This window comes from Accipiter gentilis, chromosome 16 (genome assembly GCF_929443795.1).
Source record: "Accipiter gentilis chromosome 16, bAccGen1.1, whole genome shotgun sequence".
NCBI lineage: Eukaryota > Metazoa > Chordata > Aves > Accipitriformes > Accipitridae > Astur > Astur gentilis.
In genome coordinates this window covers 30,331,515-30,351,037 of record NC_064895.1, presented here as the reverse complement: position 1 = coordinate 30,351,037, position 19,523 = coordinate 30,331,515, and the positions used below count along the sequence as shown (strand labels likewise).

General features: G+C 42.3%; 1 protein-coding gene across 10 annotated transcripts in view; it reads right to left on the bottom strand.

Annotated features, from left to right (window-relative positions):
- ASXL2 (ASXL transcriptional regulator 2) overlaps positions 1–19,523 on the bottom strand; it is a 137,179-nt gene that overhangs the window by 79,442 nt on the left and 38,214 nt on the right. For 8 of the 10 annotated variants that reach the window (XR_007508281.1, XR_007508282.1, XR_007508278.1 and 5 more), the window contains exon 3: positions 3,610–3,718. Coding sequence is in view for 3 of the 10 variants with exons in the window: in XM_049818375.1 (XP_049674332.1) it covers positions 3,610–3,718 (109 nt within the window). In the remaining 7 variants the exon portion in view is untranslated. Of the gene's footprint in view, positions 1–3,609; positions 3,719–3,801; positions 3,856–12,850; positions 12,895–19,523 lie in introns of those variants that run through there. The other 2 variants (XM_049818378.1, XM_049818377.1) reach the window with 2 other exon arrangements.

The following is a 19,523-nucleotide window of genomic DNA, read 5'->3' as shown; positions in this document are numbered from 1 at the left end:
AGCAGCAGGTCAGGACATGTGTCTGACCGAGCCCTGCCCTGGTCACCACTGTCTACCCTGTCCTGTCCTACTCATACCCCACTTCTCCCGCCTGCTCTGCTCATTTGCCCTGATCTGGATTTGCCAGGAATGACAAGTTTTGCCCGACTGCCAATTTTCCTCCCTCTCTGGGAGTATTTCACTGTCCATTACACACTAAATGCCTCTAATCTTTTCCTTAAGACCATCTTTGCCATGCACTCTACTAGAAATCCCTGCCTTAGGCATACTTTGCCTTCTATTTAAGAAAATGACGTTCATTTTCTCTATTTATCTGTTGACCCTCAACATGTCAAGTGTTCTCAAAATGTGAATCCTCCAGGCACGGCTGAGCCTTGACATGTACCTGTACAGCCTGAAGCAAAATCAGACCCTCAAAGCTCACTCCGCACACACAGCCTTTGCAAACCATGAAAAATACCAATTACAAGAAACTCAAATACCAGAAGTTACCAAAAATTCAGCACTTTGGCTACAAGTATTTAAAGGTAATGGTAATTGGTTTTATTCTGTAGTATTTAGGACTACTTGGAGTTAATTTTCCCCAGGGGTCCAAGCAGACTGTTCAGGCTATATGAGAAGCAACCAACACAACCTCGCTAGGGCAAACACAACTCGCTGCAAGATTTCGAGTTGCTACAGCAGAGCATAGCTGGCTGATTCGGGGTGTTACACATCCCTTCAGCACCAGAGCAAGTCTGGAGGATCTAATCATTTTTAGAGATTAAATGTTATTCTTTGCTTCCCCCTCCCCATGCAAAGCTTGGCTACTGTCTCTAAAGCACTGAAACTGTCATTTTGGGATTCAGTTTGCTCTTTGTATCATTACTGTCAAGCCTGAGTGTGTCCGAAGTTGTACACCTCCCATAACCACCCTGCTTGCTGCTGTCAAAAATACACAGCACCTAGCAAAAGAGAAGCCTGTCCATCAGCTCAGGACCTGACCTCTCAAGTCCTTAAACAAACCTTTGCAGCTTAGTTAAGAAAGCAGTCATGTTTCTTGAGAACCATAAACCATGTCTTGTGTGCTCTGCTTTGGGAGAGCACCTGTCCACCACCACGAACAGACTCATCACTGGGGCATGGAGTGCTCGGTGCACTGCAGATCACTTCTAACTTAGACAAGGTTTGGGAAAAGGAGATGACTAGGTACTTGATAACAAAGCTGGAAACAAAGGGACAAAAAAGAGCAACAATAAAATCACGTTAAAAACTAACGTGAAATGTAGTTCAATTGCTAGCTGCCATTAAGAATTCACCTCTGGAGCGTCTCCTGGCCACCACCACTAAGCAAGCACCTCCAGAAACACCTAATCCTTTGAACATTATTTCACAGAACTAACATACTTCTTGGTTATAATTCTCTAATCTGTTTTACATATCTTCATCATCAAGTCTAAGAAAACAAATAATTCCAGTAAGATCCCAGCAGCCTACCAGTCTCCTTACTACTCAGTAAGGGTGTGATACCATAATCCAGTTCAGTGAGCCAGCAAAAATGCAAGTGCAACTTTGCTTCACTCACCATAAGCTTCTTCTTTTATGAAGTGTGATTTACTGAGCACCTGGCTCTCCTTCACTCCACTGTGGTGTAACAACACATCGCTCGGGGAATGGTCAGCCCCATTCTTCAAAGCTTTCTATTTCTAACTGCTACCTAAGCCATCATGTTTTGTTAATCCTGGATTCTCCAAAGGATTTCTCATTCAGTGCACCATCACAGTTTCCAGGCTCCTCCTGGCAACTGTGCTGGGACTACACACGGCAAAGGGGACCTGGGCTGGTGCAGCAGGGCTGAACCTTTCCTTTTCCTGCAATACTGGGTTTCTTGATGCTCCATGGAAGTTACCACCTCCAGACTACACAACTCTAAGGAAGGAAAGATGACAACAAAACCACAGTGTCTTCAGATACACAGGATACAATATGCCTTTGGAATAACTCAGCAGCTAGTCTGGCCTCCTAATTAATAAAAATTGTTGCGCTTCACCAACTTACTCCTACATCGAGTTAAATAATATTGGAGTTTTGCTAAAGCTTAATATTAAGAAAGATAATCAGTTTTAACTTGCAGATCTCATGAGGAAAACAAACTGAACTACCACAGTAACTCTGACAGTCTGTTTTGCTGCTCAAATGCATAGTTGACTTTGCTTAGATGACTTACCCCACTTACAATGTGCTCGCAATCTTTCAAAAGTGACTTTTTATTTTTACATCTTAAATTATTTTGTTCTTCTCTGAAACTTTTCAGCATAGCTTTGCCACATCATGACACCGAATTCACGAACAACTACTCAATTACTTGTCTACTACCAGATCTAAATCTTTTCCCAAGTCATAATGTTTTGATAAAACACTGTTTTCCCAATCTGTATGCTTTATTCCTAAAACATAAAACTTCACACTTTTCTGTAGTGAAACAAATTGTGCAAGACTCAGTCCAGTTTATCAGCAAACAGGTAACTACCTTCCCTTCATTGTTGGTTGTATCTCTGATAGCCCTTACCTTAAACTTATGTGTTATCAAAATAGTGGTTTATGTACTTTTACTTAGATGCAGCAAAATCAGGTCAACGTCTGCTTGGCACAACAATGCTTAAAGTAAGAAGTTTGTCAGATGTCTTGCAAAGGCATTTTTGAATGCTCTAAAGATGTTTTACTCTGACAGCTCATCAGCACCAATGCATGGCTCCCAAAAGAACATCCTCTGTTGACACATTATACACAAGTACTCAAGGAATAATGTGCTTTTCCAGTTTACAGGGCAGAGAGAGGAGATGGTAAGAATGGAATTCAACCTAGCTAAATTTTTGGCGATGAGGACATCCTTTTCAGGGCAATTCTTAGTTGATTCCATTGGTAATCTAACAGGTACTTGTAAAGCACAGACTGTCATACGTTTTGAATATTTTAGGATGAGATGAATCTCATCTTAGAAGTTATTATTTATCTCTATTGAGCACGGAGTGAGACAAGGAAAGTGGTTCTAGCAGAGACACCTATGCTAGACAGGTCTACGTGCAGGGAGAAGAATCCTATTTAAGGCACAGTTTTCAGAGTCCAATTTACAAAAAATAAAGAGTGGGCTTCCTTCTAGTAGTTTAATTGGGGTAAAAGGTTTCAAATAAAGATTAAAGATGCCAATCAGACAAATTAAGGAATCCACACTTTTTCCCCTACAAATGCTCGCTGCCTACTAGTCACAGACTGAAGATAAAGTAATTTTTGATTTCTAGATACAAGTTGAGATCAGTGAAGATGAAGTTACCCTTTTAGGGCTAAAATTTCATTAACGTTTTAATTACTCTTTCATTTCTGAGATAGTAATTAATATCAGCAAATTCCACCACTGTGAATAAAAAGTAGCACTTTCAGTTGTACTTTCAACAGCCAGGTGCTCGCTAGCAAGCATGCAGACTTAGTGTGTGCATTTGGAGGGAAAGCTTACACTACAATTCATGCCAATGAGGAATAGTGCCCTCTTCAGGATTATCCTAATCCAAGATATTTGTAAATGATAAAAGTCACCTGAGCATTCAAACAAGATTCCCCAGCTGAGCCACTTACCTTCAGAGTGTATACTCCCATGCGCCCCGGGACCTTATAGAAAATGCCCTCTTCCCCTCGGGAGTTTGTATGTAACATAGCATTCAGGCATGCAAGAGGAGAAGTCCCACTGAAAACAAAAACACAAGGTTAATGTTTGAATGTATTTGGTCAGTGTTAATCTTCTGCTGGGAGACAATCATGGGCCCTCACCTCACCATCACACATGCAGAGGCAGAAAAATTCCAGATCCAACTTCTATTCCCAAGGAGAATACAAGTTGAAGCTGCTGTAATAAGCAACAGTGAAACCAGTCCATGTACCCACAACTCCAGTCCCAGGGAAAAAAGCAAACAAAGCAGCCCCCAAGTTCAGGCTCTCCAATACTTCTCTGCCAAACATCAAAACAATCACACATTTTTAAAGCTCTAGATACTCAGCATTGCTCATCTGAAACTCAGAGCAGGTTTGTTGTGAGCTAATGACTGACTGCAGAGATATTTAAAGTTGTGCTGCGGGGTTTTTTTTCCAAAAAACCTCCCCACACCATATTGAAATGAGGGTTGTGGGATAAGGAATGGAAACTGATTATGCAATTTCCCTTGAAAAGTGTGGAGATCTTCAATCCCAGTCAGGAGAATGGAGGCAGAAGATCCATTTTTTTCACCGGTGCTGGTGGGGGTTTCTTTGTTTGGTTTTTTTAAACCCATCCTGCTGTAGCCAGAAGCAAAATCAGGTGGACACAGCAAGGCAGGTGACTTTTGTTCCCACTAGAGGATCAGGTTGATCACATCCACTACTAAATACGTGTCCTTGCTTGTAATGCATATTGACATCGAGCACAACCCCTGCGCAGAAATTAAGCGAGAAGTTTTCACCTCCCAACACCTTGTCACAAAGCCTGGAACAGGCACCATCAAATTGACTAAAAACCTAGATTTGTGACTGATTGACTGAAATCCCTGAGCAGCTGTTTGTCTGTACTAAATTATGCTATGAACATTCAAACAAACTGCAAACAAAATTTGTACAAAAAGGGGTAAAATAATCCCTGGGAGAAAAGGGAAATAGAGGCGAGGATGAGCACAGCCCTCTGACGATTGGGCAGGGCACTAGGCTCAGCTGAATTACTGATGACTAGTACAAGCAGAAGCCAATGTCCTCAAATAGGTCTGGTCTCCTCCGCCCCAGCACGTACCAGCTAACAAGTAGGAGACCCCAGAAAGAACACTGGTCAGACACAGTGGCTCACAAACCACAGAAGAAATACCATTACAAGAGGAGGGCTAGTATTTATGTTGCTAGACCTGATCCCATCTGTGCTGACTGCTATGCAAATGTACAGCGAGAGACCAGTCACTGTTGGAGGGACTGGTGGGGAGCCAACAGGGCACCGTCCTGGTCCCTCCTGCCTGCGGCACCACAAACCGAGCATCCTGCAGGCTGCTCGCTCCTCCGGTTGAGAAACAGGCTTAGAGAAGTACTGGAGCTCCTGTGGGAGCTGTGTGGTTGTACTGAGACGCCCCAGGGCTCGGGCACGAGCCTGAGCAGGGGCGCACAGTCATCCCCCACCAGCAGAAATCTCTGTGGGGTTGCAGCCTGCAGTCAGACCAATGACTTCCTTCAAACCTATACACAAAAGGTCAGAAAACAGCCTCTACGGTGTTAATGAATAAGATGGTGCAGGGGTGCTGCTGCCCTGCGGTTTTCTCTCTCCCAGTCAGTGCCTCGGTGCACACTTTGCATCAATAGATGCTGGCCGTTGCAGTTCTCTCCAGTGAGTGTCAAAATGCATGGGACACAGCCGAGAGGATGCCTGTCCAAACCACATGTTCAGACTGCGCTTATGCATCTCTGCTCCGCAGGATCTTGCGCTTTCTGAGGTTTTGTGAGCATCATTTGTTAATATATACCAGTGAAAACAGTGATGAGGAGGGAATTTTCTAAACCCCAGCCCAAAGCTCATCTGACTGCATTAGCAGACAGCTCAGCCTGATGCTCAAGCAAAAACCACCAGTGCTGGAGAACGCAACTGAGCCTCAGGCACACCAGGGACCACCCACTCATCGTGTTTTGGTTCTTACATGGCAAAATTCAGTTCCATTTGGGTACTCTTACACCGACCCAGTGACTCCTCTGGCTAACAAATGTCTTTTGGAGAGACAGCCAACTGTGATACAACAGAAAAATCAGCAATGTGAGCACCTTGCTTTGATCCCTGCCAAGAATTCATGCTCGTCTTCAGACACGGCGTATCTAGGTTAATGTTCCAGCCAGAATCCCTATTGCTGAATATAAGCTTCTCCTAAATACATTTGCACGCCATAGAAAGCCTCTTCCTTGACTAACCCGACCAAAACCAACTCTTGGCTCATCACTCCTTGCCGCTGCCACAGCTTTTCTGTGCACCTTCCCCAATAGTGAAGCAACTGCTGCAAACAGGAGCACCACAACTGGAAACAACTCTTCTCACACCAGCTCCACCAAGGGTATGTGCCAACTTCACAGGGCTAATCCTCTTCTCCAAAACGCCACAGGGTCTCCCTGGAAGCTACAGTTCAGCGTGATTTCCTACAGCAACCCCAAATTCTTTTCAAAGGCACTGCTCCCCAGGGTACACCCTTCCCCTCTTCTCATTTTTGCTCCTGGATGCAATTTCTACATGCAAGTACTATGCAAGAACTGCATGCAAGTATATTCTATACGGGCCCAGCTGTATCTGGCAGTATAAACAATATACCTGCCCTTCTCCCATCACTGTTGATCATCACCCCTCCTATCACTGCATCTAGGAAATTATCAGAAGTCATTTTATACTTTTTTTCCAGATCACTAATAGCATGTTGAATAGCAGTGAATGCACCGAAGCATTCCCATGTTCAGGAAGCTCTGGGGCAGCGAGGAGAGCTCTGCCACATACCTGACCTTTAGCTCATGGAGTACATACTTTTTAAAAATGGTATCAGAGCAGAATATCAATGTTAAGCCAAGCATTTTACAAAAGTCTAGGCAGAGCTACACTTTGGAAGCTCACCAAGGAATGAAGCCTTGGCAGAACCTATCTTTACAAGAGCTATACTGATCTAGCATCTACACTGTTCCTACTGAATTGATTCAATTGGTTAAAGCTTATCCACTATTCCCCCCGCCCCATATTTACCCATCTCTAGTTACATGCCTTCCTCTACAGGCTGTTTTAGAAAGCTGGTGCAAATCTAACAGTATTCCAGCCCTTCATAAAGCTTATTATGGAAAATTTTAGAAGTTAAAAATCAATTGACAAATCCCACCCAACTTTCAAAAAAAAAAAAAAGGGGGGGGGGCATTCAATTTGGGTATAAGATGCATGGTCTTCATGTCACATTACATCCTTTCTGCCTCAATGAGTAAGTACTCATGAGCCCTTCCTTATTAACCATCTTATTTTCATGACTATCAGTCAATTTAAGCCCCCACTCTGGGTGCAGGGTGGCTGTTCACACTTCTGAACAGAGCTCCCCAATGCAGCTGCAGAAGAACAAGACAGCGGCTGCTCCTGCAGGGTTACATGAGCAGCCTAACCAGCAGCTTCCAACTTCACTGATCTGATCTTGATTTGACATACAAATCTCCAAATTGAAAAAGAAAAAACATACCCCCAAAATATCTGAAAACAAGCAGAGATGCTCATCCCAGAATTCAGATGAAGCCCTAACCAGCAGGGCTGTACTACACCTACCTGCATCCCATGGGAAACCACTTCAGGCATTTTTTCTTATATAAAAGGTTGTATTGCCCACAGCTCTGACAGTTTGCTAACGTCAGAGCAATGTGCAGTGAGACTGTGGTTACATTTATTCTTGGCAATGAAACCCGTTCTCCTCCAAATGGAAAGATTTTACCCCTTGCTTGTTCTTTACTGCCCCTTTGCTCAGAATCCCCTAACATTCACTTATTACTTCTTCCAGCTACCTGTGTTTTGCACGCAGCCTACCTTTTGACACTTTAAAGGCAACAGCTGCCTAAAAACAGCCTTAGGAAACAATGTTATTATGCCATTTATTTTATTGCCCTTTTTTTTTTTAAAGTAACAACGGCCATCTCCTCCATTTGCCAGGAACACACACCGGATCATCAGCCACGTCTAGCAGTTCCCATCATTCCACCTCAAACCCAGTACTTTGCAAAGCAGATGAAGTAAAAGACAAGTTCCTGCCTGCTCCAGATTCATCATTACCCATTATTTCACTTCATTCCCTTCCATCTCACCCAAATCTGCACTGCTCCACCTGCAGAGCCACAGTCAGTCTGACCCTTAGCTTCTATTAAGGTGACTGCTAATATACCAGTCCTTTTGGAGGTTTCAAAACAGGATTCATCCACCAGAAAAGATTATGTGGAGCTCAGCAAGACTATGACATGACTAGCTCCTAACTGCTATGCTCCTTCACAGCCCCTTAGGGGAAGCTGTATCAGATCTGTTAGAGCTCAAGCCGCTAACTTGATTTCTAAAGCTTCTGAACTGAAATGTTCCCCAGCTTGGTGATCACGGTCATCAGTCACCTTGGGCTCTAAATAAGCTCAAACTATGGTTCTTGGGTTGAAGATGAGGAGTTTGAGATGTTGATGCACAAGACTTCTCCATTTAGAGAAGCAGGAATTACATTAATGCTTTTGAGGACAGTCTCATTGCAGGCTCATGTTCTACCACTTATCTACAGCAAACTGGCTTGCAAGCTTATTGCAGCATGGACAGACAGCATGCTCACGGTTATGATGAGAGGAGAAAGAAAAAAAAGGTATATCCACAGTCATTAACATCCAATTCTCCCAGAGAAACCTGAATGAACATTATGCATTCCACCAGTTCCCCTCCCACAGCTAATGCTCACAGTCTAGGGGCTGCTTTGCCCCTCTTGCCCTTCTCCATGTAGGGCTGTTCTCATTTATTGTTTACTTTCCACTCAAAGAATCTTCCAAAATGAGCTAAGATCAATTTTCACTTTTCCCATTGCATTAAATTTCCACATTCCCCTGTTCTCACAGACTACCCTGTTATATATTAATATATAAAATTAGTATTAACAACAGCAGTGCCCCAGGACTGCTACAGAGAAGCGGTGGGTAGCTAAGCTGTCCCAGCAGCAGAGGGATCTCACTCTCCTAGTTAAATGCAAGGTCAAAATATTTGTCCAGATGCTGGCAATTAGGTGCAAGTTACTGTACTAAAAGCACACAGCCACTCTCAAATTGCGTATTTCATACCCTAGCAGTTTAGGAACAGAGGTTGAACTTGAACGCAAGCAGCACAGCACCCTGTAACCCCTCTAGGGCTTCCTTCAATACTACATGTAGGGTGCAGGTTTTGGAGGTTTTGTCAGGTTTTAGAAACAAGGGAAGGCTTATGAATCAAAATGATGGTTTCTTTCACTATTTCAATTTGTGATGTTCTCAGCTGGCATGTAACGCACACTGTTTACTGTTTAACAAAGCAGCGGGTACAACTCCAGACTCAGGTTTATGGCACCCAGCTATAAGTTTTTTATATAAACCAGTGCACTTGAATTAAGATGCTTAATCTAGACAGGGCACACTTCTGATTTTACTGAACTTCTAGGGTTTCCTCCCAAGAACTAGCTACTGTAGGAAAGAGTTAGACATTGGCTCGTGCCAACGCTAGAAGGGTTCATCCCCACGGCCCCGAGATCCACATGAACTGTTTTTATCCCCAATCTCATTCATGCACTGAAAAACAGGTTACATGCACAATCAAGATATTGTAACTTTATCCAACTGTCAAGTAATGCAAGCCTTTTTCAAATACATTCAGATATTTCAGTAGTTTATGTCAGTAATGTACTTGTGTTTCACCAGGCCACTTTCCTGACAACAAAAGCATTTTCCTGATGAAAACCGGATAAATTCCTGATATAGAAAATAATTGACTCGGACATCCTCCACCTCCAGGAAGTTACTGGTGTCTTGTCTAATGCTTCTAACAGTCATTTCTGACACAAACTTCAGCAGAAGCATTCCTACTGCAGTTCATCACAAATGGCAAGAATACCACTCTAAATACAACTGGGGAGAACAACCTGGGGCTAAGGTATTCAGCCTCTAATAGTTGCAGCACCCTGCTGCTTTTTCTGTGCAAATATTTTTCGGAATTTTACATCTTAGGTGCATGCATACACGAGCTGTATTTGTGCTTCTGTGAGTGGAAAGAATTTTTAGTTGCATTTTCATTTATGCACTCACAGCAATGTATCATCTAACCTTTTTATTCAACTAGAGAATAGTATGTTAGCTGACAGCTACAGCAAAAAAGCAAACCTGTTTTAACTATTATGATAATAAATGGGATGCTCACCTTTATCAATTATCCAGTGCTTAGTGCCAGCCCACTGACAAATAAACAGCACCCTTAAAACCAAGATAAACATGCCTTTGTTTATACTGGTTCACATCTCTGCTGAGCAACACTTCTCGGGATAGTTCAGATCAGAACAGGTGCTTAGGCTGATAAATTCAGCTGATGCTAACAGTCAACTATAGGCTTTGTTCCTTAAAATGAGCTTGCATTAAAAGTAAAAAAAATGTATTTGCAACAGTTTAGAAGATGCAAAGGTAGCTATAACAGCATTTACATGATTAATTTGGCTTCCATGGCTTTACAAGTACATACTGAAACTTCCCAGTTTTTACTTTTCAAAAAGCTGAAAGTAGCACAGCCTTTCAGTAAATCTGCCAAAATACAGGCAGCAAACTCAGCATAAATAGGACTCATGGTGCCACTGCAAGGATCATAATCCAAGCTCTCATGCCTAGACCTAGGACCTTCATCATGAAAACTGGGAAACATCGATTTGTTCACTGTTTGAAGTTTTAAGCCATTTTACTCCCCCATACCTTACGCATTACCCTCACTTACAATATATTTCAGCTTGAGAAAAACATATCTACCCATTCAAAGCTACCTTTATCAAAAGCAAAAATGGTTTAAGTGCTGACATAAGCTTTAAACCACAGCATCAAGAAAATTTTCATTTACAGATGCTGTTTTAGAGAAAGGTCCAATACAATCAAGTACCCATCAATACTTACCGGGTGACCACCCAGTGAACAGGCTGAACAAATACCTGTTCTTAAACTCATAATCAGAGCTGGCACCGACCGTTTAGCTATACAGCACCTTTGACAGCAGGGTCTTAACGATACTTAATTTTGCTGTGTTGAGGCAAATATGAAGTGCCTGTGAAGTGGCTATTTCAGTTAAAAATTCAGTTCCCAATCATTTTGCTACTATTGCTGTGCTCAGCAGTGCTGCCTGCCACTGAAAATGGTGGTTTAGTAATTATTCCTTTCTAATACCAGTTTGCCAGCTAAAAATAACCAATTTAACAGATTTACTGGAATTTATAAACCTGTTTATACTTATAAACCTGTGACTGCTACACAAACTATACATTTTTTACATTGTTGACTGAACAAGGGTTTCTAGTAACTTCTAAATATTTATTCTATTCTGAAAATTAACATTTTCCATACCCACACTTTCATTTCATTAAAGAGTTAGAAAACTGATCTCATAGCAATCTCCAACAAGTGACAGTCCTGCTGCCTGCAGAACAGGCACATTCTTTACTTATTTTATTGGACTGCTGAAAGGGTAACAGCGTAATAATAATTTTTGTAGTTAAGAGATAGTTGTAAGGCCAGTCAATGGCATAAGAAGAAATACATATTCTGAGCTCTCTCATCCCTCCGAGTATTTCTCCAAGCTACTCGACATTTCAGACAGTAACATACATACCAAATTTTCCTTCTGAGAACTGCCAAATTTAAGCCATCATTAAACCATGGCATTTTAAACTCCACATTAAACTCAAAGCTTCTTCAGACTGAGCAGGAAAAAGGGGTTTTGAGAGCGGTAAATGTACACAAGGTTAAGGGCAGGACTCTCTACTCAAGCAGTCACCTGTTGAAGGGGAGGAAGGAGGTGGAGTGTTTCTTCCCACACTTTCAATCTCACTGCAGCATCCCTTCCCATCAGCCTGGCTCCCGAAACCTCAGAGACCTAGCTGACTTGATCTGATTTGAAAACAAAGTGTGACCAAATCGTTTTTCTTCGGTCACATGTGGGTAGGACAGCAGATTGAAATTTTTCAGTTGTGATGTATTTGAACTTAAAACCCTTGCCCTCAGAACATCATGTAAGGTGTATTTATCTACCAAAAGGTTACTTTATATTAAAGCTCCATTTTTAATTTGGTTCGCAGAGTTTACAGTATTTCTCCAGGTGTGCACAACAGCACGGTCTTCAGCATGGTGCACCCAGCAGATCCCTTGCAGCCTCCTACCGCAGGACCCCCACCTTCAGGCTCCAGGGGATCCTGCAGACAGAGGGGCATCTGCTGATGCTGCTGGGCACAGAAACACCACTCAGAATTCACTGGTTTCACAGCAGGTAGGTGCCATAGCACCCAGCAACCTCAACACCAGGGAAGAGTTAATTATTGCCTTCTGCTGTAAATGGAAGCTTTATATAAAGTGCACGCAGCAGCATCTTCATTTCATATCGTCACTGCATGTTGATGTAACTGGATAAAAACGGCCAAATGGACTGGACTGTCTTTAAGGGTGAGGGTTTTTCTCGTTTTGTTCTTTTGAGCATCCCCTTCTTCCCCACTTTCCATTTGAATCAGACATTCACACAAATAGCTTTTTTTTTATTAGTATATTAAAATATCATGTTTTAAAAAACAATAGTTTCAGATCTATGGAAGTATCAGAGCAGAGAGATATTGTAAGCAGACACCACTGTACCAACTTCAAGCTTGTTAAACACATTCATGATTTAGAAAAGCAGCTTATTTTACATGTTAAATTTTGCTTCACCCAATATGCAGTGCCAAATGTCCCCGAGACAAAAGATGCACAAAAATACGTCATGCAAATCAAGCATCCCCCTCCCCCCAAATTCAGGTTTGCAGACAGCAAGGTTAATTTGTAAGACACTAAGCATTCACATGCTATTAGCCTGACATTTTCCACAGACTTTACAAACAGATTAAGATTTCAAGTTTGCATCGCACTGAAGCGCCAATGCAAACAGCATGCAGGAAAGGTAGATTAAGGTAACAGAAGCATTAACACCAAATATACTACCATTACTTGGTTTCTAAGTCTGTGTGAAACAAGCAGTTGCTCATTTAATTAAGGCTTTTGCAGCTTGCGTTAATAGAGAAGAGTAGCTTTAGAACAAATCAGCAGTGGTTCTTACCTTCTGGAGTTGGAGTGCAACCCAAAAAAAGGAGAGAAACACCCCTTTAAAAATTTGAGCAAAACAATTGTCTAATCATTAATATGAACCCTCCCCCCCATCCACCAAACCCAAATTTTAAAAGTTTCAGGCAGATCTGCAGTAATACTAAGGCCAGGTTATATCAAACAGATATGGGGGAGGAAGATGTAGACCTGTCAGATTTTTTCAGACTATTTTCAAAGAAGCTGGCATACAGCTACCCACCCCAGGCAACTCCCAGATGCATTGTTTTCAATAAGCTTTTTATAGGGTGGACCCTTTGGAAATATCACATGCAGACAGACAGCGGTATAGGAATTTACTTATTGTTTCACACACCCTCAGCACGACTCAGAGCTCCCAACTCCAAGTAAAATAGCAGCCCTGTAACTCAGAGGAGCAAGACAGACTGCTAGCAGTTTAATGAAGCCAATAGTTATGGTGCAGGAATGAACATGTACTGCTTCATCACCTCCATGGGTAATCCATGGTCTCACTAAGTCACTAATAAGGCAAACTAATACACCACTGGCCTCATTTAAATATTTCCGCAGTAGCTGGGCTTGGGGCAGGTAAAATGTTTCCTGCTCTAAAGCCAACTGAAGGCTTCACACAGCACTCGGAGTTCATGGGAATTTGTGCAAGATCAAAACAACACGAGTGCAGCCGGTGATCACAGCGAGTTCAGATGGAGCCGCACGGAGACCACAGGGTAATAGAGGGCCCAGGAGACACTCATGGATGAGGATCAGCCTGGAGGACACAATAAAGCTCTGAGGCACACACTGAAGTTGGATTTTATTTATAGCTTTAATTAATGGTCTATCATGACAACTGAATCTGACCTGCAGGAACATCAGTAGACCCTGATATCATATGCAGAGTCCTGGATAACTTTAAAAACCCTAGTAGAAGTCATCTGACTTTCTTAGACATGGTTTACAGCTGTAAGCAATACGTTCAGGTTTACAGCACTTAATTAGCTCCACCTTAACACAGTGTCCACAGATAAGATACTTGTTCACACGCTGTTCACATCCTTGAGGGACTATGCAGAAACTAGCATTTTCTGATTTTAAAAGAGGAAACCAGATAGAATTATCTTCCTCTAAGGCTTTTGGGGCACAGAGTTAAAATTTCAAAGTTTTGGGGTTCCCCCACTTTGTATTTCTGCTACAGAACCACGTGCCAGTTCATACTGAAGATAAATACTAGATCTAGATATTTTTTAAGACCTCGACTCTAATGTTTTCTAGAAGAAAGTCAACCTTTTAGATTTCTGCAGTGTTCCTCAGTAGTGTATTACACCCCACACTTCTCACTGCAACAAGCTAATATACTCTTTCACATGATGAAAATCCATGTGCAATTTTATTTTGAGGAGACAGCAAAAACTGCTACCACCCCAGTCTCAGTTAGGATTAGAGAAGTGGAATTTTTTTTTTTAGTTATGGATTTGATACCTTTATATAAGGGATATGGAAAGAGTCACCTAGTCAACGAGTTTCTCCTACATATAATGAATGAATTTAACACTCCCTGCTAATGGTAACATGGTAACAGTATGATTTTTTTCTCTGTAACCATTCATTCCCTTTGAACTATTATTTTTCATACCAACATTTTTCCCTATGTGTATCATTTATGGCATCCACTAACTCGTCTCTGTGCTTCTGCACAAACACGGAGTGGTACAGAAACCTGGGACTGTTTCAACTTTTAGAAGAATTAATGCTAATGAAGCAAAAAAGAAACAAGGCCTGTGAGGGTCTGCCCAACCCAGGGTGTCCATCAAGAAGATCAGCTTTTCATTCTGTGGTCTACAGGGGAACAAACCAGGCTCCCCATGAAGCATGGGCATGATCTGCAGTCAAAGGTTTGTGAGTCAGAACTAAAAGACAAGGTGGCCCGGAGCTGGTAGTGCCAGGAGAAAGTGTTCAAGGGACAGAAGTTGCATCTCCAGCTTTTCCTCACTTCAGGAAAAGTTCTGGTAGGAACCATCTGCCTGGTTCACAGGATAGTTATGAGTGTCCAGAGGAGACAATCACCAAACATACCACTAACCTTTTTAAATATTAATCTGTAACCGTCACTATGACTAATACTTGACAGCTGTTTGACCAAAAATAGGTTTAACCTGTACTTCACACCACAGACTTTACACACGAATTCCACCTAGATATAAAGACATCATGAAGGTCTCAGAATACCATGTTCTGGTGGTCTTCAGTTAAAAATTTAAGTTAATAGCTGTTTATTTTCTCCAGAAAAAGTAAAATCCAACTTTCAGCTGATTATAGGGGAAAAATTGCAAGAACATACTGCACCAGCACTTATTGGCCTTTGCTGCTGCCAGCCCCTTCTCCTGACAGCTTACAGTAATTAATAGAGCAAAGCTGAAGAAGAGTCTTGCAATTAAAATGTGTGTGCCTGTAAGGCTGGCTCTAAGGCATCTGCTTTCCAACAAATGCCCCTTTCCCATCAGCAAAACATCAAGAAAGAGCCCCAGAATCCCAGCTGTGAGTAAGAAGTCCTGCACGTGACAAGCCCAAGAGATTAGTAATACTTTTATGGACATTTTATAATACCCATCTTCCAGCATAATTGAAAAAAGCTAGAGAGATTTCAGGTAAGCCAACTCTGGTAGTTCTTAAATAAGAAGCACGGATGCCCCTATCCTATATCCCCCTGTACACACGTAACATTATCAATATCAAATCTATGAGACATGAACTCAAGGTGTTCCAGATCATTTGAAGATTACCGTTAAAGAACCTGTGGATTAAAGCATGTGTAAAGTTATTTAAAGGTTTGTCAGTTGATGGTTTCAGTGCCTTCCAAGCCAGCTCATAATTTGCAACTTCACACGCTGAAAGGGGAGAAAACCAAAGCTGTTTTGTGCTAACAGAGTATGACCTGTTTGACATACTGTACCCCAGCTGCACATACTAGAAGCAGCCCTTTTAACTGTACTCTCTTGTCCACAAATAAGCCTATTAAGGCTTTGAGGTATTGAACTTACTCACAATCTTACAAGAGGCACTGAAGCCAAAAGGCCACTTTGCTAAGGAACGAGGCTGGGAACCATGACAGAGTCATTTAGATGGGGAGGAACATCTGGAGGTCACCAGTACAACCTCCAGCTCAAAGCAGAGGCAACCAGTCCAACCCTAAATATCTCCAGCAGTGGAGGTCACACAACCCTCCCTGGTCCTGCTCTAGTGTTTTACCACCCTTATGGTGAAAAAAAATTCCCCCCTCATTCTAATTGGAATTTCCCATCCTGCAATTCGTGTTCATCGCCTCTCAGTCTAGCACTGCGTACCCCCTTGAAGAGTCTGGCTCCGTTTTATAGCAGCTATTGGTAGAAGTGAATGCTCACCAGAAACGCCAGCCACCAGATTACGAAAAGCAGGTTTGGATATAGCAGCTTTTAAATGTACTGCTGTACAAAGAGCCCAAGCAGGAGAAGGTTCCTGGTGTGGTTACCTATGGATTGCCAAAGCAATGAGTAGTTTCAAATACTCTAGACCAGACTACACAGAAAGGTGGTTTTTTGCAAACATTGTGTCACCCAACCTCCTCACTGTGGGATGCCGCAGTTATCACCAGGCAAATTTGATCATAAATATTATTTTAAGAAATTGTGAAAAGCTTTATTTGAATAAATTAACACTGTAAACAAACCAAGTGTGCCAAATCTGCTGCCTGACAAACCCTTGATGGCCAGTAAGGACAAGTCCTTCCAGCACCCTCTCCCAATGGGGTCCTGCAGCACAGGGGATATATGCCTAGGCATCAGCTGCTGTCACCAAAATAATTCATCCCATCCTCGGATGCAGACAGCAGCCCTTAGGGAAGACTATATGGGCACAGACGGTATAAACAGAAAAGCCTGCTCACGCAACAGGAAGATGCTACCTATTACAGTCTCTGCCACTCAAAAAAATATATTGGTATGCTTAATTAGTATTCAAGAAGCTGCGTGGTTAGCCAAGGTCAGAGAGCACTATAGGAACCCAAGTGTCCTCTCAAGGATGCTTTGCTGTAGGGCCATCCTGAAGCACTTCTGGGAGGTCCTCCCAGCTGTTCCTACCTCTTCTACTCTACTCCCGCCAGGCTCCTTATACAGCAGTGGCAGGAAAATGAGCTTCAAATTGGCTTTCTGGCTTCGGCACATTACTTTGCAGTTTCCCAGCTTCCTGCTGTCACAAGGAATCAGAAGGCAGCACAAGCGGGCTGAAAACACAAGCCTGCAGCAGGTCCCATCACTACCTCAAGACCCTTCCCCTCTTGCATCCTGCCTGACTAGGTATTTTTCAGCCAACGGCTCAAATGATCAGAGGGGAAACACTAAAGATGAGCTCATCAGCATGTCAAGTGGCCTGAAGCCATTTTAAGAGCAATACCATGAAGGTTGCTCTGACCCATGCAGATTTCCTTCATCAAAATTGGAGCTCTGTGTAAGTTAGCTCTTCAGTAAAAATATGAGATTGTTTGTATGAGATTCAATGTAGAGACAATTTCAAGTTGCCAATGTGCAGATATTAATTAAAAGGAGACAGCAAGCAGACTGCATAGCAAGAAGTTGTTTCCTTAGCATTTTGACTACAGACATCAAGGATGAGGGCAAAATTCTGGACATACTTATTCCAGAAGAAGTTATCAAATGGACTATCAAATATTCTACCAAGATAATTCTGTATATTAGTCAAATGTGTCTAAAAGAAGGACAATGGCCTATATATGTTCCTCAGCTATAAGGTCATGACCAGAATCAGACTGAGCTGATGAAAATTCTTCATTTCTTGAAAGCAAGTGAAGGTGTCCAGAGCCATTAAGGAATTTGCTGAAGGATTCAGTCTACACTTACTATCCTCTGGACTTGAGAAAACACTTAACTGGAGAATCTACAGAGGATGTGAGTTATCAGAAGATCTGCTTTTCAGGAGGTAAAGCTATATAAGTGGACTCAAATCCAAGATTTGCAGTCTCACAGTAGACTCAGAGCAGCAAATCTTCACGGGTTTTGTACAGCTGCCCTGCCAGGCAGGGGGAAGAACATGCTCAGACTCCACATGCAACACAGCTAGCCAGCAGCAAGAATAAGAGGCTTGCCTGCTCGGTCAGACACAGGATGCATGTCTCTTCCATTGCTGGACAGTTTCAGTTTTCACATTTTCCTAATATTTTTAAGATAGAGAAATGAGAAATATATTTTTCACTGGTTATCAATTTAATTCTCTTCACCTAGATGAGTTTTTTTTTGCCTGGGAGAGCCTTTTATTGTAGGCTCATCATGGCTTTAAAGAGCAGCTTTTACAAAGAGGAAAGTCTAACAGTTTTGATAGGGGCAGCTTTTATAATAGGGAGAGGAAACTCTTTGTAAGAGAGAATCTATCTTCACACCCAGTGTCAGTGGGATCCAATACCAACTTCATCCTTTTCAAAATAATTTAAGAACGCTACTTCCTTTTAAAAGGCCCCCTTCCACCCTTACCCTGTGGGGAGTGTTGGGTTAGTTAATTTTTTGGAGGGAAATTATGCTGGAGGAAGAATTTCCTAGCATCAAGCTGTTGAAGGAACAGCTGCCCTGAGAATCAAGGCATGGAGAACCATGCAGCTGCATCTTATTTCCTAGCTCTGCAGCAGAAGATGAGGAAATCAAAGTACTGAAGAACAACTAAGAAATACGTTAGTGGCAAAGCCTTCTGCCAAGAAAAAGGAGAGATCACTTTGTTGGTCCTTAACTCGATCTGAGATGGAAGAATATCCTCTAGCAGTAAACAGCTTCCCTCTTCCTACAGTCATCACCTAAGTCCAGACTCCAGCCTGACCTGTGCTCATATTTCTGAGAAGTCAATGAGGGAGCTGGTGGTCCTTTAAGTTCATCCTCGCTCCTCTTGCAAGAGAGTGACCAAGTATAGAGATTTTTTTCCCACTCAGGCAAGATCCTTATTTCATAGCACTAGAGCAGTAATACAAAGGAGTAATACGAACGTGACACTGCTCTGAACTACACAGACACTAAAAGCCCCATGTTTTCTTTCCAGGCAAGGGCAGTCACTATCACTGTAGTTGTCCTCATCACTCAGGAAGACAGACTGTTCACATTATCAGGCTCACTGAGGACAAGCTAACCACAGAAATACAGCAGGCTTCTGATTTTCAGCTAGCAAGAGAGAAGAAATAACAGGAAACCAGTTAAGAAACCTTACAGAAGTCTCAGGTTACAGTGCTGGCACATCATTTATACAAGCACCAGACTGCGCAGCTCCAGCCCTCTTCACATAACCATCTCCCCTGGAACCAAGTCCCCTCCTCAAGGATGGTCTGACTCGGATGCTCAGAGCATCTTGCAAGGAATTTGGAAGGACCAACTTGCCAATGAGACGCATAAATTAGCCACTGCCTGGAGGGCAGCTAAAACTTGAAACCAAACTGTTCATGACACACTTATCTCTAGTCCAAATATGACTAGTGAAAAGGGGACTTCAGCTTCTACACTTTTTTTTCCCTCCCAAAGTGGTTTAAGAGTTTGTTTTGGTTTATGTTAGAAATTCCATGAATACTTGAAATAAAGGTAGCCAGAATACCATGTCTGTTTTCATTTTTACCAAGATTGAGCTAGTGTTTAGATGTATTTCCTTGC